The sequence below is a fragment of the Drosophila willistoni genome, assembly GCF_018902025.1.
Source record: "Drosophila willistoni isolate 14030-0811.24 chromosome 2L unlocalized genomic scaffold, UCI_dwil_1.1 Seg196, whole genome shotgun sequence".
NCBI classification, from domain to species: domain Eukaryota; kingdom Metazoa; phylum Arthropoda; class Insecta; order Diptera; family Drosophilidae; genus Drosophila; species Drosophila willistoni.
In genome coordinates this window covers 6,075,696-6,103,307 of record NW_025814048.1, presented here as the reverse complement: position 1 = coordinate 6,103,307, position 27,612 = coordinate 6,075,696, and the positions used below count along the sequence as shown (strand labels likewise).

At 35.8% G+C, this 27,612-nt stretch overlaps 1 protein-coding gene across 6 annotated transcripts in view; it reads left to right on the top strand.

Moving 5' to 3' along the window:
- The window catches only part of LOC6640530 (plectin), a 36,718-nt gene that overhangs the window by 4,735 nt on the left and 4,371 nt on the right, over positions 1 to 27,612 (top strand). Inside the window, exons 4-20 of one of the 6 annotated variants that reach the window (XM_047010170.1) lie at positions 91 to 501; positions 1,295 to 1,522; positions 2,302 to 2,418; positions 2,482 to 2,915; positions 2,977 to 3,223; positions 3,296 to 3,351; positions 15,456 to 16,958; positions 20,665 to 20,754; positions 20,844 to 21,089; positions 21,185 to 21,673; positions 22,023 to 22,055; positions 22,446 to 22,484; positions 22,925 to 23,041; positions 25,116 to 25,136; positions 26,156 to 26,338; positions 26,480 to 26,800; positions 27,233 to 27,421. In XM_047010170.1, coding sequence (XP_046866126.1) covers positions 2,304 to 2,418; positions 2,482 to 2,915; positions 2,977 to 3,223; positions 3,296 to 3,351; positions 15,456 to 16,958; positions 20,665 to 20,754; positions 20,844 to 21,089; positions 21,185 to 21,673; positions 22,023 to 22,055; positions 22,446 to 22,484; positions 22,925 to 23,041; positions 25,116 to 25,136; positions 26,156 to 26,338; positions 26,480 to 26,800; positions 27,233 to 27,421 — 4,083 coding nt within the window. In that variant the 5' untranslated portion in view covers positions 91 to 501; positions 1,295 to 1,522; positions 2,302 to 2,303. Of the gene's footprint in view, positions 1 to 90; positions 502 to 1,294; positions 1,523 to 2,301; positions 2,419 to 2,481; positions 2,916 to 2,976; positions 3,224 to 3,295; positions 3,352 to 9,660; positions 9,778 to 15,455; positions 16,959 to 20,664; positions 20,755 to 20,843; positions 21,090 to 21,184; positions 21,674 to 22,022; positions 22,056 to 22,445; positions 22,485 to 22,924; positions 23,042 to 25,115; positions 25,137 to 26,155; positions 26,339 to 26,479; positions 26,801 to 27,232; positions 27,422 to 27,612 lie in introns of those variants that run through there. The other 5 variants (XM_047010171.1, XM_047010173.1, XM_023182021.2 and 2 more) reach the window with 5 other exon arrangements.

The window sequence follows — 27,612 nt, the reverse complement described above, 5'->3', positions numbered from 1 at the left end:
GGCTTTTATATTATGTATGTAAGTTGGTTTTTACATCCTTTATGTTTTTTTCTTTGTTCTCTTTCTCTTCATTCTTTCTTACACTTGCAGATGCAACAGCAAGCAACACATAAGGATAACAACAACAAGAACAACAATAAAGAATTTAATTTTACCAAACCTTAACTCTGCATATCAAAGTGAAAGCAAAAGCTAAAGGATTCAAAAAGTTAACCAGACAAGATCATAATCAAACGTTGCATTTAAGCAGAAAAAAACCGAAATAGATATACATAAAGAGGACACTCGAACCCAACGTCTAGCAATATCCAAGGACCAAGGATAGCAAACGGTGTTGTGTGCATGCCGCGGATCAGCCGCGGATTATGTCACGCGACGATTATAATCCAGTGAATAGCTCTGGTGTCCGCAGTCCGGGTCGTGTGCGGCGACTGCAGGAATTGCCAACTGTCGATCGTTCACCATCCAGGGATTACGGCGCCCCACGCGGAAGTCCTTTAGGTGAACAACACTTAACAACAATAAAAACCATTGCACATTAAGAAAAAGTCCTATACCCATCTCCCCCACTCCATTTAGATAAAGCCACAAAAGCAAACAAAAAAAAAGGCACAAACGTAGTTTTTAGCACCAAAATCAAGTCGAACCACGTTTGTGCTTAGAAATTTGGCAAAGAATTTAACTCAATTTTATTTCCATTAAGTTAATTAATTTGTTTTTCAAATTTGGTCAATTGGCAAAGAACAAAAATCTCTTTATCCTTTTTTTCTGTGTTTCTCTACTAACAAAACCAAAAAAAATTTTTCAAAATTTTTATCATATCAAAATTCATCTCGCTATCTATTTATCTCTCTCCGAATCACCTCACTATTTCTAAGTATATGACTAGAATATGAATTATTATTTGTACTATATATATATTTGTAGTATTAACTTATTAATTAAACTAATGCAAAAATCTTTTTAACTAAAAAACCATTATATTTCTGTCCTAACATCACACGCATGCGCATGGTACATTCGAAAAAAAAAAAATCAAAAAAAAACTTTTATATTTATTTTCCAAATTTTTCGTTTCAAACGCTTTATTCATCTGCAAAATAAACAATGAAAATTTAAAACAATATTTTCATTTTGATTTGATGAAACCAAAATCCACTCACACACAACCAACACACACACACACACTCAAAACACCCACACCCACACACATATGCGATTGAAATTGAAATTGGAATTACAACTTTCCTTATGAAATTGAATTTTGTATTAACTTTATCAAATCATCGAGCAGCTGTAAGAGGCAAACTTGGCAAATTGCATTAGATAAAGGCTAAAAGAGAAAACCATGGCTCACAGCTGAGCCAGACACATACACAAACCCCCACACATAGACGTCGAGGATAGCAGAAGAAAGACAAGTCGAAGGATAAGAGAGAGAGAAACTGGTTAAATCCATTTAACTGAATTTTGCTGAAGCAACGCTGACAAAATCAAAGCCTCAAACTGGATTACAATTATGGTTAGAGCTACTACTAACTCATCACTAGAAAGTCACTAGTTTAAGGCGACGTTTAACAAAACTCAATTATTTAGATAGTCATACGCTGTTGGTGACCCCGACGTGGACCGTTAGCTAATTAGCATTTTGTCTAACTTTGTCAGGTGAAAATTAAAATAGAACATAAAAGGACAACACTACAACAACGAAACGTAGGTTCTAGTAGTAAAAGCAGCAGCCACAAATTAAGTTTCACCTAAAAGTGAGAAAGAGGGACAGAAAGACTGAATAAGTTGGTAGGAGTTGAGTAGGGAGTCGTCGATGGGTGGACGAGTGGCTAGTGGGTGGGTGGGTAATAACCGCAGGCACCTGAAATATGAGTCCACCGAAGTACAGTCAGAACCGCACAATGTTAGCTAGTTTATGAGCCTTTTATGCAAAAAAAAAAAAAACCAAGTAACCGGGTAAAAATGAGTGGGCGAAAGGCCAACACGACAAACATTTCTCCTTGTTTCGTTGATTTTGTTTCATTTTTCTTTTTTTTTCTGGTTTTATTTTGTTTTTTTTTTTTTGTTTTTTACCACTAACCAACAAGCAAAGGCACTCCACTAGCCGAGCTATTTTAGTGTTCAGTTTATTTAGTTGAAGAAAGCAAAAGAAAAAAGCCCAAAAACCGAATCCAAAAAAACACCAACAAAAACAAGAAACATAACGAAAATCTCCCCCCTTCATCCTCATTTGATCATCATCATGAATCTCTGTCTCTGTTTCTTTCTCGCTTGCTCGATGTGCATTTTCAGCAATGGGCAGTCCATACTACCGCGACATGGATGAGCCAACAAGTCCCGCCGGAGCGGGACACCATCGCAGTCGAAGTGCCAGCAGACCACCGATGTCACATGCCATGGACTATCCAAGTAAAATCAAACTAAAAATCCCACACAAATCACAATGCTTCAAATAATTCTTAATTACTGTAGGAACCCGCTATCAGTCATTGGATCGCGGTGGTCTGGTTGATCCACATGATCGTGAATTTATACCCATACGAGAGCCACGCGATCGTTCCAGAGATCGTTCGCTGGAACGTGGACTTTATCTAGAAGATGAGCTATATGGCAGATCAGCACGTCAGAGTCCCAGTGCCTTGGGTGGCTATAATACGGGCATGGGCCCGACATCGGATCGGGCCTATTTGGGGGATTTGCAGCATCAGAATACAGATCTGCAACGTGAATTGGGTAATCTAAAGCGTGAGCTAGAGCTGACAAATCAAAAACTGGGCAGTTCCATGCATAGCATTAAGACCTTCTGGTCGCCAGAGTTGAAAAAAGAAAGAGCTTTGCGTAAGGAGGAGAGCGCCAAATATAGTTTAATCAATGATCAATTGAAGCTGCTTAGCACAGAGAATCAGGTAAGAATCACTTCGTAAAATCAAGAGAGCCTTAATTGAATCTTGTGGGTTGTCCTTTTAGAAACAAGCCATGTTGGTGCGTCAACTGGAAGAGGAGCTGCGTTTGCGTATGCGTCAACCCAATTTGGAAATGCAACAACAAATGGAGGCCATCTATGCAGAGAATGATCATTTGCAGCGTGAGATTAGTATATTGCGCGAAACGATCAAGGATCTGGAATGCCGTGTAGAGACACAAAAACAAACACTAATAGCACGTGATGAGAGTATTAAAAAGTTACTGGAAATGCTGCAAGCCAAGGGCATGGGTAAGTTCCAACCGAAGACAAAACTAACCCATGAATCCCTTCAATTGGTTTATACCTTTTAATTTACTTTAGGCAAAGAGGAGGAGCGTCAAATGTTCCAGCAAATGCAGGCAATGGCACAGAAACAGGTAAGATTCATGTGACAAATAAAAGAACCTAATTCAAAGAGCTCTCTCTGGCTCTTTCTCTATCTCTTTCCTATATACATATGTATATATATATATATATACAAAATATATACATGTATATATATCTGTCTATCTCAAACTATCTATTTCTATAAATAATTTCGTACGACAACAACAATGAAAAATGAAAATTGCTCTAGAGAATGATTTCGTTCACTTCGCCAAAGATAAAGGAGAGAAAGAGAGAATAAGAAAAGGTTTACAGCCTTCTTTTTTACCCCTTCTCTTTCTCTCACACTTTCTCTCTATCTCTCCTTTTTCTTTCTACACTTTACCCACCACAGAAAAATACTTTTAACAACTATATATTATTAAATTACTAAACATTTCTTCAGTTTTGAATAACAATACACGACAAACACCTAAAACTTGTTACATTTACACAGATCTATATCTATATAAATATATAATATATATATATGTATATAGATTTATATCTTATATATATATACACACACATTAACATACATTTTGAAAGTTTTAAAGTAGCGTCTAGAGGTTTGTTTGTTCTGTACTTTTATTTTTCCAAACTTTATTGCAAACTTTAGCTATTCTCTATTTTTTCTCATAGATGGTAGATACAACAATTTTCATTTATTCACACACACACACATATAAGTATATATACACATACTTTCTTACAATACATGCTTGACATGTTCCATTAGTTTTGCCTTGTTTAATTAATTTGCAACTCTTTTTCAATTTTTCGTTTTATTTTTTGTCTACTCTTTTGTTGTACAAAAAATGAGAGCAGAGGCAGCTATGAAAGCTATGAAAAAAAAAACGGAGGCATACAAATTAACATAAAGTACTACACACTCACACACATACATATATATAGCCTGTCACAATAGCTTAGTCATCATTTACTTCATCTTCCCTTCATTTTTCAAAACTCAATATGGGCCAAGCAATAAAACTCAATAATGTGTTGCATACTTTTTTGGTGCCCATTCCCATTCCACTTCATACAAAAACCATCCATCCATTTTTCTCAGTCGTTCTCTGTTCCTTTTTTACGAACCATTTTGTCCTACTTAAGCAACATTTTTGTGACGAGAAAAATGCATTTTTGCCAGCCATTTTGCGTTGCACATTTCTTATTTATCGCCCTGGCAAAAGGAAAACAGCAAACAGTATCAGATTCCATGTTTGGTTGTGTCTTTATTGAGCACTTAAAACCGGCAGGAGGGACTGTTGGGCTGGGGGGACAAACAACAAAAAGGGCAGCCATTGGGCGTCCCCCCCTTCTACTCACCAGGGAAATCAATTTAACATAGTGGCAGCGTCCAAGCTGGGTGGCAAACTGCATTGTCCCCAAGGACAACAAGGAAAACAAAATAACAAACAAGCAAACTACTTATTACTGATACTAAACTCTATTTCTCTGTCAACCTATCGTTCTATCCCATTCTCTCTGCGTTCATATTTATTCCCCTTTTCGTTTTTTTTTTCTTCTCTCTTGGTCTGTAATTACGAGAATACTCGCCCACTCGCCTACTGGCTCACATTGCGTATACATAATATTAAGTCCAAACATACGCACACACACACACAAACACTCGTACATAGATAGAGGCAAACAAACAATGACAACAAAAGGCGTTGGAGCATAATACAAAAACGGAAATGCCCATTGGGCGGGCATATAAATAACCTTGATACCCAAATTACATTTAAGGATATGCCGTAGCTTTTTTTAGTAACAGAAAACAAAAAAACCCCACAAAAAGAAAAGAAGGCAAAAAACTTGGGCCCACAAAATCTGCATTGTATATGTGAAAAATTGTGTTCTTTTTTTCTCTTTTTGCGGATGCTAAATCAATGTGTCCCCTGCTTCTTCCTCTGCAGGAAGGACCTTCAACGTTAACTAGAAAATGTAACTCCCAGGCGAAATATGTATGTGTATGTATATTCAAGGCTAACATTTTGTACCCCAAATGCAGATTATAGGGTATTAAGATGCTCTACGGGCCATCTATCCCAAAAAAAATTCACTTGACTTGATTTTTGATTTGGCTTGTTGCCCATTTGGCAATTTCCATGCATTTCATTTCATTCGATTTCACTTTGTCGGTGCCAGTTTTCGCGATCGAATGCCAGCAAAAAATAAATTCCTAGTAGAAAAATTAAAAACTATTGAAACGGCAATTGGCTGGACATTTCCAATTAATTTGTCGCAAACAAATGGGCGTACAAGTTGCGTTGCATGGGCGTGGTCATATAGACTGTAGTAATTAAAAAACGTCAGAGAACAGAAAAAAAATAAACGAAGCAAACAAATTTCGCTTTTTTCTTTCATTTTGCCTCTTTTCTTGTTTTTTTTTTCGTTGTTGCTGTTGTTTTTTGTGCCCAGCAATTAAAAGTTGTTGCGTATACGCCGCGTTAGCCTGGCATGGCAAGCGAGCAATCACCAATTGGTGTTAGCTAACGGCAAAGTGTTGGCAGGGAATGGGGCTATCGTGTGTTTGAGTGTGTGTGTGTGTGTGTTAGGCGATTGCCGGCAAAACGTTTCGAGGTCAGTGCGTTTTACATTTCCGATTTGGCACATGTGTTTTGTGGAGCAGCTACAAAAAAAAAAAACAACAAAAAAATCAAACTTTCAATGCAATTAAACTCAACATGAGTTGCGATTATATGCAGTCATAAGTAGATGAAAAAAAAAAAACCATCGATATATATTTTGCCTTGATCCTATTTGCTTATATAACTTTTTGGCCTTACGCATTGGCTCATTTTTCTCAATTTATGTAAAGTTGGTGGTAAATTTTCTTTTATGAATATATTTAGCTTGTGGCCATTTAACTGACGCCAGTTTGTCTGCTTGGATTCTATAAGAATTTGGCTTACATTTGCCCTCTATACACATACTCACACACACACACACACACGCAGACACACACGCACTTATACAAAGAAATATATTGTAAGAGTAGTAGTTGTAGTCACTCACACACTTGTGTAGAATTTGTCTGGCATATCTCTCGAGTGTCGTAAAAACTAAACCTAAACAAAAACCTTCTCACTTCTTTGGCAACAACGACAACGACAACAACAACAACAACAGCTTGATTTGGAGCGTGAAATCAAGAAATACGCTCAGGAGGAGCAGGGGGTAAGGGTGAGTGAGTCTTCTTACTGAGCCTAAAACTGTATATAGAGAACCCCGTCCTCCCATCTCCTGCTCACCATTTATCCGCTTGAGATGGTTGTGTGTGTGTGTGTGTTGGGTGGGATAAAAACGAAAAGTTCATTCGTGTGTAAGACTTAGGCAAGCCAAAACTATGCCCCCATACATGACCTGACCTCTTAGCCAACTATGAGGATGAGGACGATGTTGATGATGATGATGACCAGCTCAGCTTAGCTTCAATTTTGCTGCACTATCATCATCAACATCAGCCATAAATACATATTCAAAGATTCATGTTGTTGTTTAATCCTGTCAAGCAATTTACAAACTATGCAAAACGGCGGCAATACTAGCTGAATTTTAATTAGCATGCAAAACTGTGTTGAGAGAAAAGCATAAGGGAGTTGAGCTGCTAGACCAAAGGCGGAGACTACCCCAGAAAAGGATTAGCACATAATACAGGAGCGGAATTTAGTTGCCAAAAAGGCTTCTACCAAAAGTTTCGGGTTAGCTCTTTGAAAACTTTTACACAATAAAAATCAGTTCAAGCTTATCACCAGGTCAATCTTTGAGTAACTGTGTCATCTTTCTCACATATAGTAAAGGCATTTTGAAACCATAAATGCAGATATATATTAATTATTCTGATTGTGTTTGCCTCAATTCGCCACTGTTTGCCTTTTGCCGTATGTATGGATGTAGATACAGGCATAAATAATCAGGGGAATGAGCTCGTTATTATGGTGCTGGACTCAACTCTTGATTTATGGTTTAGTTAGTTCTAGCCTAGTCCTTGTGTGTATATGTGGGTGCATGTGAGTGTGTGGGTTGCGCTCATTGTTTTTGCAAGGGCATAAAATAATTACGCGGCCTGCCGCAAAATTCATTTTGTTGGCGAGCAAAGAGAACCACAGACAAACACACACACCACACACCACGAACATGAAACACGTTCAACGTTTACTGTGCCAAGTTTGTCAAGCAAATTGCCGTGTGTCCCGTCCAACGAACAAACGCAATGCAATTACACAAAAGCAAGGAGTCAGGAGCCAGTTGATGATGGTGATGGCGATAGCGATGCTGATGCTGATGCTGGTAGAGAATGTCTGCTGATGGAATTTCGTTTATTTAGAGAGTAAAGAGCAAAATGAAATGAAATGAAAACAATTAAGCGAACAAAGTGATGGCAATTGGGTGACCCACAAAAGCAAAACGGCCTGGCCACAGCTTCCATTCCAGCTTTTATTATCATATTCATTCACAGAATGAAAGAGAATGCTGCTGCTGCTACTGATGGTGAGATGATGATGATGATGACCATTGGGCAATTGATTTATCGATTTCCAGTCCATTTGAAATTCAAATTGCAATTTCAATTTGAAAAAAGAAGGAAAGAAAACGGAGTGTGGAATGTGTGCTCCTACCTACTTAGCATAATAATTGGAATGTCATCAAAATGGGAACAAAATATATGCAAAGTGTTGCCTACATCTGTGGGCGACGATACACACACACATAGAGAGAGAAATTGAATTGATTTGCTTGCAAGTTGGAGGGACCGGCCACCCGTTGTGTCCGTCATCAGCTGCATTCAAGTCATGCGCATGCAACGGTACATCAAATGCAGCAGCCGCAACCGCAGCAGCAGCAGCTGCAAGGATAATAATGTTGTGACATAGCGAGTAAAAACTAACGAGTAGCGAGTACTTTTGTGACCAAATCAATAATGGAAACAACAACAAGAATGCCAAAGCTTTTCGGCTTTGAGCATAAAACGGCAGTAAGCTTTCGCTCAATTTAAGCTTTCTCCACCCCCTTCCTTTTATCAACTAACCATGTAGGGGTGTGTGTGCGTGTGTGTGTGTGTGTGTTGCTCAATGGCCTCGTGGGCGCAAAAGCTCGCTAGGAGCAGACAGTTGTATACGCAACGTTTTGAGCCAACGAACACGAGGCACGGACGAGGTCGCAACGCCAACAAGAAAAAGAAAAATAATATAAAAAAAAGAAAAGAAAAAGCGCAAGGCGTACGCCAAAAAAAAAAAAGCCAAAAAAAAGAGAAAGTGTGGCAAATGTCAAATGAGAATACAAAATTGAAAATAATAAAATATGAAAATGTTTCAGTGAATTGAAGAATATAAAAGAAAAAGAAAGAAATAAGCAAATTAAGCGCGAGTTCTATTCAAAAATGAAATCGGTTCGAAACAACTCGAGAATGTAGCTAAATACGCACGAGTCGAGCATTTGCCATCAAATTGTGTGCCTTTTTCCATTGCTCCCAATGTGAATGTGTGTGTGTGTATAAAAAAAAATATATATATTAAACAACAACAAATTAAAGTAGAAAATAATAATTCCCCTAGCAAAAAAAAAAATAAAAATAAAAGCAAACCGCTAGAAAGCCAAAAAGGAGGCAAAACGTAGAGGAAACCAGCAGCCAGCCAGCAGTCAGCCAGCAGCCAACCTTCTCTGCAGCATAAAATCAATAATTTGACTTAAGCAGAAAGAAAACGAACAAAAAAAAAAAGAAAGAAAAAGGAATCTTCTTTAGCATTTGGAAACATTATCTAGGAAACAACAACAACAACGAAATTCTCTCTCTATCTATCTATCTGTCTATATATCTATGTGTTTGCCTATAAACGTTAATGTACATACATACATTTAACGACAAGCATGTGTGTGTGTTTGTTGTATTAGTGTTGGTGTGGAGGAGCTAAGTAGCAGCAGGAAAAAGCAAAGATATTAAACCAAGAATAGAGCGACCACAGAGACCTATATAGAGTCTAGCCAAGTCGAGACGAGACGAGACGAAACACAGCAGCAGCAGCAAACAACCAACTAACCAACCATCCAACAACTAACTAAACAAGGAAGTCGTCTCAGACAAACTGTTTATTATTGCATTATACCCACACATAAGCACACACACACACACTTCTCCTACTTGGCCAACTCAAATTACATAAATAAAAGAGGAAAAAAAAAACCACAGCCAAAGAGGAGTAAAGGCGACTAGTAAAGAAATTTCAGTACAACGAACTGCAACTGCAATTGCAAATATATTTGCATAGCAACACCAACAACAACGAAAGCAACGCCAGCAACAACAACAACAACAGCAGCAGCAGCAGCAACAACAACTGCAACAGCATTAACATTAACATTTTAAAGTCAAGTCCCCCCTACAGTCAAGCCAAAAACCTATGGACAATGCCTATGTCTACTATAAGGTATTGTAGTTCGAGCAAGCAAAACAACCCAAAAACAAATTGCAGCAGAATAATCATCAGCAACACCAACAACCATCAATTACCATCAGCACAACAATTACAACAACAACAACACCATCATTACATCATTCAAATCATCATTTAAATCATCCTAATCATCATCATTTTCATCGTCATTCTTGTTACGATCAACAACAAATCGAAAATGTCATTTCTAACAACAGCAAAACAACAACAACAACAAAAACAAACAAACAAAACCAACAAAAACTTCATCTATAAACTATAAAATTACGTGTGTGCCTTTTGTGTCCATCTATATTCTCTCAATATGTGTGTGTGTGTCTCAGACAGACACACAGAACCACAGGGGGGGAAATCAAATTGATATGACCATCAATTTAGGAAAATGGGGGCCGCTGCTTAAAGAAATCACAGACAGAGACAGAACCCGACCCACCTTAAGTCGCTTCCCTCACCATTACGCCTTATACCCAGGTTTTTTTTTTCAACCACACACATTTTCCTACCCCATGCCCATGTATACCCACAATTAGCAGAGGCGCAAAAGTAACCTAAGCCACACACTCACTTATCACACACACATGCAAACCATATACATACATATATAATAAAGTAAAATGTGCATAAAAGAATGGAAGGGTGAACTCTGCAACCCCCAGAAAAGCCTAATGCAGGCTGCATTTTAGAGTCAAACACAGCAGGGAACTCTGCAAAAAACTGGGGGAGCAGATGGAGCAAGGATATCCAATGCGAGGGTGAGGGCAGAGTGTAGAAGGCTTTTGCCATTTTACTTGCTTAAACACGCAAAACAAATAAATTGTAAAAAGAAACCTCGACTCCTGCTCTAGGTCTTTATGTACTTTTTTTTTTTATTTTGCCTTATTCACTCTGGCGAAATTGAAATTCTTTGCAAAGAAGAAAGAATGAAAAAAAAACATTGCCTACTTTTTAGGGGCTGGCAATGTATCTGCATTTGAATGCCTATGCTTGTATCTGTGTGGGTGTGTGTGTTTGTGTGCGTAATTAGTGAATGAGAATTGAGCTCAAGTGCAGACAGGCTCTGCTCTGCACTTCATTAAGAATGTCACTCACACTTGGCACGTGTGTGTCTGTGTGCGTGAAAAGGGCAAGACAAAAAAACAAAAAAAAAAACACGAAAGAGTAGAAGTGAAATACCAGGCAAGAGCTATTCTCCCATTTCTTTCTCACTCTATCCTTTTCTCATGTTCTGGAGACGTGATGATTTGTCATAATTGCAACTAAAGCCTTCGACATGAAATTCCTTTTCCTTTCCTTTTTTTTAAGCTTTGTTTGCCTACGTGTGTGTTACAATATGATTTTTACTTCTTTTTCATTTTCGTTTTTTGTTTGTTGATTTTGCTTTTTATGGGTTGAAATTTTACGACTTTTTTGGGCCAAAGTCCGAAATCACATTTGCAATAAAAATGTGATTAGCTCAAAGCAAATTTTTGCCTCTAAAGTTTTATTGAGTCACAAAAACTTTTCATATACGAAACTTTCAATGAAGTTTGGATACACATACAAACATATGTCCTAGGTTATATCCTATAGTAGGAAAATTTAATTTTATTTGTCACATTAAGTTACGATTTTTAAAGAAAAACTATTTGCTTTGGATACATTCCTTTGAGGTTCTTATTTTTAATTTAGAATTTATTTATATACATTTTTGTTTGTTTTATTTATTTTTTTTTTTTGGAATAACACTCACACACTTAACACACTTACACATACATACATATATAGGAGAGAAACAAACATACCTCGACTTTTGGCGTTTTGCTTTTTACTTGTTTTTATTTGCCTTTTGGCTGTTGGTTTGTATTTTTATAACCCGAACTCTTCTAACCTCCTCCTGCTTTCCTTCATCTTTCTCTTTCTCACTTTACTCTCTTTGCTTCTACTCTCAGATGCCGCTATTGTACTTTCTATACACACTCATGCATACATACATACATACATACATTTATATATATAAACACCCACACTCACACTCACACACACATAAACTTGGATTGACATGACATATACGTAATAACCTTGTAACCAAAATGTTGTTATTTCGGGCCACATTCATGTGTGAGTCTCTCTCTCTCTCCCTCTCACTCTTAAGCATATTTTGTATGTGTATGTGTGTATGTCTACCGTTTTTTTTTTCAACTGTGTGGGTGAGTGCTCTTGGCTTGGCGTGTGTGTGTGGCTCACCTGCTCTGTTGCTCTCTGTCCCTCTCTTTTTCTAGTTAATAGGAGCTCTTGCTCGTTTTATCTTTCTCTCTCTCTTTCACGCACACACTCTCTAACTGTATCCTCATCTCCCTCTTGCCTCCTGCCAGTTGGCATAATTTCTAAATTTATACTAATTGTAGTTTTTTGTCATTGTTTTTTATGTTTTCCGTTTGCCTTATGTTTTTTAATTTCCTTTTTGTTCTCAATGTAAACTAAATGTTGTTTTCACTGTGTGTATTGTGTACGTTTCTGTTTTGTGTTGTTGTTTTTGTTGTTTTTGTTTTTGCTTGTACCAATTTCCCTGAAATATATTTAGTTTCGGTTTGTCCTATATAGCCTACACTTTACAACAAAATTCATGTTAACTTTTATTTGTTTTTTATTTTAACTTTTTTGGAACGCTCTTCCTATCTGTCTCTTTCTCTCTCTATCTCTCTCTCTCTATCTTTCTACATATCTGTCTCTTATTCGCTGTGTTTCTTCTTACTTACTTACTTGTTGTTACATAATCAAAAAGTAATATATATATATATATATACCCGATATACAAATACTTCTTTTTTTTCAACAAAACCAAAAACCGAAACCAAAATGAAGAGCAATCAAAAAATACAAAAAAACAAAAAAAAAAAAACAACTTAACTCAATAATTTTTTAAAACAATTTAAATTTGTTCTTGACAAGCAAAACCAATACAACCAAATAAAAATTAAAAACAGAACAAACAAATTGCATAAAGCAAATAAACTGTGATGATTTATTTAGCATAAATACTAAATGAAAATAATTCTTTTGTCATTTTATTGCCAAAAGATGCAGAGATTTTTCCACGATACTTATCGATTGTAATGGCTCCAATAATTGGCTAATAACAAAACAAAACAAAAAAAAAAGTATATATCAAACTGAAACTAAATCGAAACATTTAAAAAAACTATAGAAAAAAGCGAAATAAATTTGTTTCAAACGAATTGATTATTTATTTTTTCTATTAAAAACTAAAAACTAAAAAAAAAAACATATTTTGTTGTTGTTCTAAAAGCAAAAAAAAAAAAAAAAAAAAAAACCACTGCAAAGAAAAAAAAAGCAATGACAAAGTTTAAAAACCAAGGAAATATATATGATTGAAAGAGTTAACAATTTGAAATCGTATGCAACTATTTACAATATGCTTTTGTAATATTTTCGCACCAGATAAAACCGTAGAAGAGAAAAAAACAAGTCCGAAAAAAGATATAGAAAACTAAATTAAAGCGAATCAAACCTTATTTCGCCTTATTTACTGGACACAAGTCTTTGACGATAAAATGATAAAACAATTACAAATTACAAATACAAAAACAAAAAAAAAAAGATATATATATTTAATTACCAACAAATTACTCAATTACTTAATTACTCAGTGTATATAAATTCAATTCTAACCTAATTATCACTGTTTCTAAACTTAACTCTCTCTCTTTGTCTCTCTCACTGTCGCTCGCTCTGTCTGTCTCTATCTCTCTCTCTGTCTGTCTCCTATTCAATATATATATATATACATACGTTATATAAATTATCAATATATACATATATATATATAATAATACATACATATTAAATACATTTAAAATTTTAAAAGTATGTTGTTTTTATATTGCGTTACTTTTGCTTCCAAAATGTGACAAGAGGCACCAAAAAAAAACAAACAAAAAAACATATAAAATATAATCAAAATAATCAGATCTTCAGTTAAATAAATTTCCATGTCCTAGTCCCCCAACCCCCGTCCCCCGTTATACCCAGAAAGCGTGATAATATCAACATAAAAAATATATTACTTTTTGGTTTTGTAAATAAATAAAAGAAAAAAAACCATTTTTTAAAAACAAATACTAAAGAAACAAACTACTTAAACGAACATTGGACTAAGTACTTTTTCTCTCTCACCCACACAAACACAGATACAACACACACAAAACTTCGGAAAACTTCATAACAAAAATTCACTCACACATAGAAAACTAAAAACTTCCTCTAAAAACTTACTCACAGCTGCAAATGAAACTCCTTCTCTGTCTTTGTCTGTCTCTGTTTATCTATCTTTCTATATACATATACATTTAATATATATCTATATTTCTGTCTCTATCTCTCACATTACTCTTCACCTGTCTGTTTGTTTAACCAACACACAAAAACAACAACAACAACTACATGATATATAAAACCCAACAACAATCAAAACAAACCAAAAAAAAAAAAACAATTACTTACAATATATTTTTGCACGTTATTTCTATAATGCATCTGAACTATACATATATTGTTATTAAGTAAAAACAACAACAACAACAACAACAAGTTTATGTTTCCTTAACCCCTACAACAACAACAATAACAAAAGAAAACGTCACTTTAAGAAAAGAACAAAAAATTCCCTAAAAAGAAAACAAAACGAAATCAAAATCTAGCAAAAAAAAAAGAAAGAAAAAAACGAGCAGCGGCCCCAGCATACAAACACACAACACTCACACACACAAACAAACACAAAGAAAACTCTCTCTCTCTCTCTTTAACTGTCTCTTTCTCTGTCTCTCTCTCTTTCTGTCACACATACGCACACATACATGAGCAGATGACACACATTTCATACATATAAAAAAAAGAAAATATCCTTTCAACCTCCACCAGAGACCCCCACCCAAAAAAAAAAAGAAAAACCTCTTTAGCAGTTGAAAAACAAAAAAATCTCTACAAAAATCCATTTAATACAAAATTTAGGTGATATCTCAGTCTCAATCTGAATTCTTAAACGTATGAGAACATTTTTTTGAAAACTACAAAATAATCTAAAAAAAAAAAAGAAACCAATTCCAATAATATATTTATTACAAAACCTTATTGTAAATTAAGCGCAACAAGAGCAAAATGTATTAACAAATGAGAAAAACTTGTAGAAAAACAACAAAAAAACAAACTAATTAAACTATATAATGCTGATAAACTAACAAAAACAAAATAGTCTTGCCAAAAAAAAATTGATTGATATCTTTTTAAAAGCAAAACAAACTAAAAATTATATATATATGGGGCCAAAATAGTCCGTAAGTTATCGGGCAAAAATCGCTTTTTCAATATGTTAAATATATGTAAACACACAAATAACAAACAAACAACCAACATTAATAACAAAAAAACAAATTTTTTAACTTAACTTAACTAACTAATATTTTGGTTCCAAACAAGGACAACAACAACAACAACAACATGAGACACAGAAAACGTTTAACGTAACGGACAGAAAATAAAAAAAAAAAACCTCAAACTCAACCCAAACTAAACCAAACCAAAAAAACAAAACAAAAAAAAAACACAAAAAACCAAACCACCCAAAAATCAAATTCGAAACAAATCGCCCATTTCAGATGTACAATAACTACACGGGCATCAGCGGATCCAGCCCACCACTGCCAGATATTATTGGACAATACTACGGACCGGCAGGAGGAGCAGCAGCAGCAGCAGGAGGAGGACTTGGAGGATATGGTCCAGCTAGTTGCCAGCCAGGCTATGCCGGCGGTGGTTATGATTTTTATGGCGGACCCTCCACCTCAGCAGGATATCTATATGACCCAGCAGCAACAGCAGCAGCAGCCACACAAATTTATGGCCAAACCTCACCCATACGACGACGAAGATATAGTATTGCTGGATTACCATCGGCTACCATGTATCAGGATGTTTATGGCTATCCGGCGCCACCATTGCATCAGACCAGCTCATCAAATATAGTCAATTTGCTTAACGAAGCCCATAAGTCAATATCGCGATCCTCGCAAATACTTAATCTTACGAATCAGGCAAGGCAATTGGGTCAGCCAATTACCACGCCATTGTCGGCCAATGCCTATCCGGGTCGCATTGTCTCCAGTTATCCCACGTTGCATCCGGGTGATACATCGCCGCCATATCTCAACGATAATCTTATGCAAATGTCGACAAGTTTCTCCTCCCAGCCGAATATGTACTTCCAGCCGCAGCAGCAGCAGCAGCAGCAGGCAGCGGCGGCAGCAGCTCAGCTGACAGCAGCCCAAAGTGCAGCAGCAGCTGCTGCACGCCTGAGGCCAGCATATTCAGTATCAAATTTAGCCACCAGCGGCTGCTATCCAGGATTGTTGGGGACAGCAGCTGGACGTTATGGCTCAACACAAGCGAATCCATATCAAAGTGATCTCGCCGGCTATGGGGGGCCAAGCATGGGTGGTGGTTATGGTCCCAGTCTACTGGGTGGTGGTGGTGGTGGTATGGGTTTAGGCCTCTGGCCAAATAGCCACCAGCAGCAGCGGCAACTCATGTCCCATTCACTGCATGCCTCCAATCCCGCCATTTCGCAATATTATCAACAGCCGGCAATGAGTAGCTCGGCATTGGCCTATAATCTGCAACAGCAATTTGCTGGCACTCAGAACAGCGGTAGTCACTATAATCAAGCCAATCAGCATCCGCATTCGCATATACAGGCATCGGTGCAACAGCAAATGCATCCACAGTATCAATACCATGTGCATCAGCATCAGAATCATTTGCAAACCCATCCACTTGCCGCCTTGGCCAATACGAGCGGTGTCTTTGGTGGCACATTGGCCAGCAGTAGTGTTAGGGATGCGGCTTCCAATTATGATCTATTGCATCATACGCACACGGCTGGGCAGCAGCAGCAACAACAACAACATCATCATCATCACCATCAGCCACATCATTTGGGCTATACGCATTTGCATTCGCATCCGCACTTGCATTCGCATCATCAACAACAACAACAACAGCAACACCATCAACAGCAACAACATCATCACCACCAACATCATTTGCCATACTCGAAACTAGACTTAGATTATCCGAAACTGCCGCAAGAGCATAAGCGACAAGTAAGTTTTAAATTTGATGTAGACACGCTATCCCTAGATTCCTAAGCGACTAAACCAATCAACCAACCAACTAACCAATCAACCATCCAATTCAATCAATCAATCAATCAATCGACAACAATTACAACCAATCAACAATAGAGCAAAATTCAATCCCTTCCCTACCATCAATCCATCAGCATTAATCATCAATTGAAATCAATTAGATAATGTCAAATGAATCCAGGATGCGATAATCCAATCTGCATTTAACGCTTTCCCTACCAAAAACCCCCCTCCATTCCCCTCTCTTTCTCCACACACTCTCTCTATTACAAGGAAGAATAACGATCGAATGGCATTTTGCAGTAAACCTTAAGTATAATATATATATATATATTTATAGGGTGGACCGAATCCCCTCCCCCATTCGTCCGCCAAAAAAAAATGAGTAACCCTAACCCATGACACCAAAGTATTATACCATAACAATACCATATAATGCTTATACATACTTATATACATACATACATATAATATATATATTTAGATTGATAAATATTCTTATTAGCCATTAAGAGGAAAACACAAAACAAAAAATTTACCTATATAAAACAAAACTATTTTGTTTCATGTGCCATTTTAATGTAGCAAATTATATACTAACAAAAAGAAGAAAAAACAAAAAAAATACTGGAAACGAGAGCTAAATAATAATAATATTCAGTAAATGTTTTTTGGTTATTTTTCTTTTTTGTTTTGTATATTTTTTTAGATATTATTTTAGTGATTCTGTTGCATAGAGCACTCAGGGCAAAAAACAAAAACAAAAAACAAAGGCAAAGAAAAGAAACTTTTCAGATAGTGAGCAAAAACAAAAAACAAAAACAAATTTTGTGAATGTTTGGAAAATTTTTTGTAGAACCTTGGCTCTTGAACTTTCTCAAAAACAAAAAAAAAAGTAAAAGACTGTATATAAAAAATAAAAAAAACAAATTATTAAGATATTTAAGCAAAAAGTATATACAATGAGAAAACAGAAGTGAAAACGAAGGGTAACGAAAAAGGAGAAAGAAAATTTACTTTAACTTATATTTGAACTCCAAACAAAAAAAAAACAAAAAAAGTATGTGTTATGTTTTGCAAACAAACCAAAAACCAAAAAAGAAAGAAAAACCCCTAAAAAAAACAAAATTAAAGCTAATAAATTTATTAAATCAAAAGAATACCTAGAAAGAAAATTTAAAAGCAAAAACTAGGATGACTAAAAATTGTACCGTTACCTAGACCTATTTAGCCACTTAGTATTCCCAAATTAGCCAACCTACTAAACTACCTAACTACCTAAAACTAAGAAGAGGAAGAAAACCCCTTACCCTTGAAGCCTATAACTGCATAAAATTTGCATACCTACTTAGAAGCCTTCTTTTAGCCCCCTTTCCCAAGTATTTGGTATTTGGTAAACGTTTTCGTTAGAAAATATGAACGACGAACTAGCGTGTGATTAGCAATGAAGGTCAATTATATGTAAAAGATGAAATTTATATGTAAAAAAATGAAGAAATCCATGAGGGGGGAAAGGAAAAAATGTAGTAGGAAGAAGAGGTTTAGAGGAGAGAGTGGAAAAGTGCAAAAATGAAAATGCAAATTTGTGAGTATTAAATATAAATTTCCTTAATATATTTCTCTATCTCACTCAGTTTATATCTCTCTCTCTCCCTCTGTCTCTATTTATCTCTCTCTATCTTTCTCCATAAATGTGTAGGTAAATTGAAGATGAAAGAAAGATTAAAGAACGAATTATGAAACGAAAGAAGCATTCAAAATGTGTCTATGCTCTATATACATAGGTCTCTATAAATATACAATATAATGATATATACATTTATAAATATTAGGTGCTTATTTACTCAAGGTCTCTGCTTTGCTTTATATAAACAAATTAGAAAAAAAGAAAACATAATTTCACAAAAATAACTAACAAAAAAACAAAAAAATTTTGCAAAACCAAAAACATTTCTCAAAGAAAGTAAAAATTGTTAAAAATTGTAGTTGTTAATCAAAAAAAATAAAACAAAAATTGGAGTTACTCTCTCAAAAATAAAATAATTTTGGTCTAGAGTTCAGTAGTTTAAATTAATTAGAAGGCAAAAAAAAAACACTAACACAAACATACATTCAAATACAAATTGGAAGAAAAGAAAAAACTGCAATGCAAAAGCAATATTGTGTTCATAGTTAAAATATATATATTATCGGTATACCGATATACTAAGTTATATTAATTCGATGTTTAAACATAACTTTTGGTTCAGAACTATGGGTTGTCCGAGGTACTTCAAGATCTTTAAGATCTAAAACAGTCCGTACAGCGAATTATTTAATGCTAATCAATTATTATTAAAGATAATAAAGAAAACTTACTTCTTACTTTTTAATTTTCCTTACAGAAGTTTTAAGTATATAAAAATACATAGCATAGGTCGATCGATAATGAATGATAAATACAATACAACAATAAGGGAATAAAAAAAATTAATAACCTTATCACTAGCCAATTTGAAAGCATTTAGACAAAAATGAGGCTCGTTCTAGTCATTCTTGAATATAAACATTTGAACATAGACATACAGATACAAAAATACGTAGTTTGAAATAGATACTATCAGTTAGTGATTTGTCAATTCCTTTAGTTAACTTTTTTTTTTTCTACTACTACTGATGATGATAATTATGATGATGATGATGATGATTGTGGCATTTATATGGAAGAACTTGAACTTGGATATTTATATATACTTATATATACTTATACATTAACTCTCTATATACATACTTATACTTATATTGTATTAATGATTACTAATCTAAACTAAATCTGAATCTAAAATCTGATTATACTCCAACGAGATGTACTATTTATATATATACACAACACACACACAACTGATTTATCTGTAAAATCCCTAATTAAGAATTAACTTTTGACTTTGCATTACAAAACGTAAACTTTTCTTGAAAAATCTGTTAAACTTAACATTAAATTTTAAGCATTATAAAAATAAAAACAAAAAAAAAACAAAAGAAAAAATATAAATAAAAACTGGAAACAATAACAATAAAGATAAAAAAAAATAAAAATAAAGGAAAATATAAGAAAATCGCAGAAAGAAAACAGTTGAGGTCTGAACCAGTTCCCCTTTTTACAAACTAAAAGAAATTTCTCTTAAAGGCAAGCCCTCTTAACCGTCTAACACACTCGCTCACACACACATACCACACACAGGAACATACACTAACACACATACACGCATATTAACTATCCGACAATCTTTTTATATATACATTTACACTTACCGAGAAGCCAAGCCAGAAATGGAGGCTTCCGTCTCTCTTCATTCTCTCACATTTAGCGTATGCTCTCGCTCGCCCTCGCTCATTTTCTCAATACGTACACACAATCACACTCTCAATTTCGATAACGCCGTAAAAAACAACCAATAACAACAGAAACAACTCGTTACTTGTTACTCGTTACTTGTTACTCGTTACTCGCTACTCGTTACTCTCCATTATTGTGTAGTCTTCCTACAAAAAGGCAGGAGACAATTTTCAATCTCAATTTCTCATCTCTCTCTTTCTCTCTCTCCCCGTATATTATCTTTGATCTTTGCCCTTTCCCAATTGTTGTCATCGACCAACTACCAACCACAAACAAAACGATTAGTTGGACGAATTCCGTCTTGAAATACAAAGAAGGGATCAAGAGATTCTGGCGATGGCGGCAAAAATGAAAACACTGGAAGAGCAGCATCAGGTAATTTGGTTCATTCCGGCCACGCCCCCTTCGAGGCGGCCAAAATTGTTAACCCATTTGCAGAAACAGTAAAAAATAACTCTCATTAGGACTATCAGCGGCATATAGCGGTGCTCAAGGAATCGCTATGCGCCAAAGAAGAGCACTACAACATGCTGCAAACGGATGTGGAGGAGATGCGCGCCCGTCTCGAGGAGAAGAACCGCCTGATTGAGAAAAAGACGCAAGGTACCTTGCAGACAGTTCAAGAGCGTAACCGGCTAACCAGCGAGCTCACCGAACTCAAGGATCACATGGACATTAAGGATCGCAAGATCAGTGTTCTGCAGCGAAAGGTCAGCCTCACGGAGATGTGTGCATACAAATGATATAGAAGTTCTAAAATCCCAAAATTCCCCATTTCCCTTTACCCACTCCACCCAATTAACAGATCGAGAATCTCGAGGACCTGCTCAAGGAGAAAGACAACCAGGTGGATATGGCCCGTGCCCGACTATCGGCCATGCAGGCCCATCATAGTAGTTCGGAGGGTGCTCTAACCAGTCTGGAGGAAGCCATTGGCGACAAAGAGAAACAGATGGCCCAGTTGCGGGATCAGCGTGATCGTGCCGAGCATGAAAAACAAGAGGAGCGTGATCTCCACGAACGAGAGGTGGCCGACTATAAGATCAAGTTGCGTGCCGCCGAAAGTGAGGTGGAGAAACTGCAGACACGACTCGAGCGTGCGGTCAATGAGCGTGAACGTCTCGAAATCAAGCTGGAGGCCTCGCAAAGTGAATTGGGCAAATCGAAGGCAGAACTGGAAAAGGCCACCTGTGAAATGGGACGTAGCAGTGCCGATTGGGAGTCGACCAAGCAGCGTATAGCACGTCTTGAACTGGAGAATGAGCGGCTGAAACACGATTTGGAACGTTCCCAGGTACTCGTGCATTATAACCGGTTGCCCCGGCCATTCCTTCTCTCTAAAATTACAATAAATAATCATTCAGTGTGTATGTCGACTATGTACATATATATACCTATATTTATATGAAACACATACACACTACTTTAACCTATACCTATCTATAATTATATATTTATACATACAATATTTACTATTACTATATATGCCTATATCTATGTGCCTATCTATATGTATATTTACATGTACACTTACCGAAAAAAAAACGCATCCCAAAATCAACCAACCCAACCAACAACACTCTATCTCAAAAAAAAAAAAAAACAACCAAATTAAATCAAAAAAATAAACATAAACCAAATAGATGCAGCTAGAAGAACAGACCACACTACACAAAGTAAGCCTAATCCAACATTATGCATAAGTTAAACCCATATAATCATAGTTTAAATAGTTTAATTGTAATGAAGTCACACACAAATAGTAGCTATATTTAGAATTTACCTCATTTGTACCAACTTTAGTTGCAAATTTAGCGCCAGCAGGCTTGAGTTTAGCACATTGTAGCGATTAGTTCTAGCACTCGCCACTCGTTACTTGCCACTCGTCAGTTATCAGTCAATTGACTTAACCCACTTCACACGTTACACTTTACTACTCGTTACTCGCCCCACTCTGCACTCCATTAGGTGTTTTTTCTTAACGATTGAGGATTTTACATTTACTTAATATACATACTATATTATTAGTGAAAATGCCTCTTCTTTTCCAATCCGTACTCTTACAGAATGTACAAAAGTTAATGTTTGAATCGGGCAAGATATCGGTAAGTCGATCATGACATCATGATCACAAGCCCATGCTTTCGCTCGTAGTCTCAATAAGTCAATTTATTGCCACAATCCTTCACAATCAGATGAAAGAAATTTAAATTTGAAACAGTTATCAAAAGAAGCGTCAAATGCATTTGGAAAATTTGCAATGTACAAATTTCGGGCACGAAAAAAAACAAAACCATAATCATATTTCATTTACAACTCAATCGGGTTTTTTCAGACATTTCAACATACTATTTATTTGTTTTTTGGTTCAATTTTGTTGCTTGCCTGCTGGTACAACAATTTTCACTCTTTATCTCTAATATAATATTCAAATTTTAATTAGTTGCACTTGTGTCATCTTCAAAACAAAACAAAACAAAACTCTTATTCTATTTAAACTTGTAACTAATTTATATAATTCTCGTATCCGCATATGAAATTAAAGACAACGTTTGGACGTACCACAATGACCACATCCCAGGAATTGGATCGGGCCCAAGAGAGAGCAGACAAGGCGGCCGCCGAACTGCGTCGCACTCAGGCCGAGCTGAGAGTCACACAGGTAAGAACAAACCCAATAGACCCAACAAAGATAATCTACATCCATACATATAAAATATATATCTCTCTTATATATAAATATAAATACCTATATATATATATACATACATATCTATGCATCTATTGAGTCAACTTTTAGTTAGACTTTTTAGTTTTTCTTAAATGCGTTGAGCAAAGAATTTTGAAATGCAAGTGCAAGAATCATATATAATTCATACATAAATGTATACCAAAAAAAAAAATATACTCGTGTTGTTAATGTGCGTGTTGAATCTTTTCGATGGATGACAAAATACTCAAGCAACTAAAAAATTCCTACATACACCATACACATACACTCTATCTAACACACACACACACGCACACCAACTACAACGAGCAAAACCAGTCGAGAATCCTTTATCAATCATTTCGTATGCCAGGCGCTCTATAGAAAAGCTTACTTTTTGCTTATCTACATATGTATAATTTCTTAAATACCAAACAAAAATATTCAAAAATTTGAACTTCGGCTATCCCGAAGATTATATATCCTTGCAGTCCAAAATAAATATCGTAATGCTATTTACGATAGCATTATTTTAGATTTATCGTCAAATAATTATTTTATCCTATTTCTGTCTCTTTGACACCCGTAAGTCTGTTAAAGAAAAGTTATTTTTGGCAAAATATTCGATGTCTTGGAAATCTTAGAGATTATTAATTAATAGCAATTCTTTGGAATTCTTCGCCATGTTTCTGCTTAAAGCTCTAAATTAGTGTTGGGTTGCTCAGGATTAAGTGAACAAAAAAGAGTAGTTGACTGAACATGATCTCTTGCTCATTATTACATAAGATAAAACTTACACAGACATTTTTGAGGTGACGAAAAAGTGTTTTAAGTTCAATAAGTATCTTATTGTAATTGGTGGGTGCTGATCACAACCCTGTACTTAGTTTTTGTCCATCACGTCAGGTTTTCCAGAAAATATGTCTTAAAATTATTCAAAGTGACCGCATTTGCAATATTTTATTGTACAGTATAAACATAATATTATGTTAAAAACATTATTTATCTTATATTAGGTAAAATTTAAATGCAATTTACCAAACATTAAAGATGTATTTCTTTGCTATAATGCATAATATCTTACACATTGGATATAGTTTTAAAATGAGTAAGATTTGAAATCAATGGGGATTTAAGGAATTTGATGTTTTTTTATTTTAAATAATTATTAAGACTTTTGCCTTTAATTAAATTGATTTAAGAGCTATTTTTCTTCAACAGAATATTCTAAAATTTGTTGCAAATGTAAAACGAAAATTCTTTAATTTTCTTTAGTCTACTTTTGAGTGCCTAATTTCCCAACCCTGATCCTCTGATTTTACAAAATCTGGAGGTAATGGGCAAAAACCGAGTTCATATTCAGAATCAGCATCTTTAGGGGCATCTCTCAAATAAAGTCGTTAAAAACTATGTCGGCTTGTGTTATCAAAATAAAATTCAGAATACTTATGCTGAGCAACTGAACAACTGAGCAATATACATAGTGAGCAACTGAACAAAATGACTAAGTTGACTCACCTTAAAAAAAGATGAGCAATTTTTACCCAACACTACTCTGAATGTCTTTCACTTTATATCTCTTTCTCTCTGTATATGATTAGATTGAAATACTTAATAGCGTTTTCATAGCTAGTTGTCTCCATTTAGTTAGCTAGTTGTCTCTCTCACACTTATAGCATTAAATTACATTTTTGATCTAAGGCCAGTTTTAATATGTTATAGTTACCCGATCAGTCCGATTACTACAAATGCAATGCGTAATGTAAAAAAGGAAATTAACTACAAAGTTTTGTGCCAAAAGCTAATAAACTAAAATACTAGAAACAGACAGAGGGATCACTCGAAACTTTCTGCAAGGATATTAAAATGAAATATCATACCCAAAAATATATACTACTACACAACCTCTCTCTCTCTCTCTATCTATCTATCTATCTTTGAACATAAAATGTACCTATACTAAAACAAAAACTCTATATCTAAATCGTTGTGCTTACCATTCATTTTCTACTACTATACTATATAGGGCGAAACTGACAAACGTTTTGTGAGTAAATGCTTCCAACAACATAACCAACAAATGAACCAATTTTTTTAGACCAAAATCAAAACGTTACTAACAATTGAATTCTAAAAGATAACTTTTAATTGCATTGGTTAAAGCCAAAAAAAAAAAAACAAAAACCAAAAACAAAAAAATTAGACTTTAATTTAAATGTTTCTGCCATTGCCTGACATAACAAAAAGCATACTAACCTCATACAGCCAACCATAAGACCACCCACCCACCCACTCACACACACATATCTGTTGTATATTGACCTTGTAAGAAATGTCACCTCGAGTTCATATCTCTGACCATCAACTCTGTCGCCCATCAACCGGATCCTTGCAAAAGTATGACAAAGTAAAGTAATGAACCGAAACGAAATATTTGCCTTAGGGCTATTGAGGACCTCTCACTCAACACACATTTCACTCACATCCACACAAACACACACACATATTTACATATACACACACACATACCGAAAACGTTCCTTCTTTTGTATATTTTTCTCCACTGTCTCTCTCTCTCTATCTTGCACTCTTATCTGTTCATCTTTTCCTCATCGCTTTATCCTCTATCTGCTCTATCTTGCCTGCTCTACGTTTCCGTTTCCGTTACCTCCCACCATTTCCGTTTTCGCCTCTTTCTCTCACACACATACTATCTCTATCTATCTCTCACTCTCTCTCTCTCTATCGTCATCATGTTGCTTCTGTGTGCCAAAATCTTGTTGTAAAAGTGTTTGTAATTGTGTCGTAATTATTAATCTCTAACCCTTAACCTTTGTTTCAACTGAACAATCAGACATACAGTCAAGTCAGTCAGTAAATCAGTCAGACAAATCAGACAAGTCAGACAACCAGTCAGTTCAACTCAATTCAGTTCAGTTCAGTTCAATCAGACATATTTTTTTTATTGTAAAACATCATTTAGCACATTTTGGTGCCCATTGTAAATAATATCCGTATCCAATCCAACTCCAACTCCAATCCCAAAAATCTATACCAAATATATAGTCGGATGCGGAACGGGCACGTGAAGAAGCCGCCGCTCTGCAGGAGAAACTGGAGAAGAGCCAGGGCGAAGTATATCGATTGAAGGCCAAACTGGAGAATGCTCAAGGCGAACAGGAGAGTCTGCGTCAGGAGCTGGAGAAGGCACAGAGTGGCGTGTCGCGCATTCATGCCGATCGTGATAGGGTAGGCAAAGCATATATTTTAATTAGTTAGAAACCTGAAACCTGAATCTGTACCTAAACAAAACAAAACCCCCCTCAATCCCCCACAAATCAAATCAAACACCACCACCAACCAACCACCGACCTGCCATCGTGTGTGCAGGCCTTCTCTGAGGTTGAGAAAATCAAGGAGGAAATGGAACGCACACAGGCCACCCTGGGCAAGGCTCAACTGCAGCATGAGAAATTGCAAAACTCGTTGGACAAGGCCCAAAATGAGGTGGATCATCTGCAGGATAAATTGGACAAGGCCGGCACCGAGAATCGTCGTCTTGTGTTGGAGAAGGAGAAGTTAACATATGACTATGATAATCTGCAATCGCAGCTGGATAAGGCCCTGGGTCAGGCGGCTCGCATGCAGAAAGAACGTGAGACTCTAACCCTGGATACAGATCGCATACGCGAGAAACTCGAAAAGACGCAGGTATGCAAGATCCACAAAAAAAAAACCATAAAAAAAAAACCAAAAAAAAGCACCGTCACTCGTCCCAAATTCTATCAAGTTTCCATTTTTCCAAATCACCCCCAAAAACACACACATTTAAAAATGAGTAGAGCCTAGAGCCCAAAATATATTGAATCAATGTCTGTTATTGTAATTCTGTAACTTTGTTGTGCTAACCCGCTATCCCTCTTTCCTACTTTTCCAAAACTAACTGTACATAATCTATATACTATTTACAATATACTACTATATAAATATATATATATATATAACGTACTTCCCACGCCTACAAATACGTATATCTATCTTTCAACTATTGAAACACACCAACCTACACCTACCAACAAATACATACAAATACTACTCCGTTCGTGAACACCCATACACACACACACACATCTGTCAATGCAGATGCAATTAGCACGCATTCAAAAGGAACGGGATCAGTTCTCTGATGAACTGGAAACGCTCAAGGAGCGCTCGGAATCATCACAAACGCTATTGATGAAGGCCGCCCGCGATCGTGAGGCCATGCAAACGGATCTGGAAGTGCTGAAGGAGCGCTACGAGAAATCGCATGCCATTCAACAGAAATTGCAGGTAATTGCCATATCGAGAATTGAATCCCAACTGAATCTGAGGTATACTCTTTTTGTTTAACGAGAATTGGCTTATGTAAAACTCTAACTTACCTAACATACATATACATACTCTAACTTGACTTGTCTATACTGCATATGAAAATACTAAAAAACCAATACAAAATACTGTGTAACCGATAAAAAAAAGCA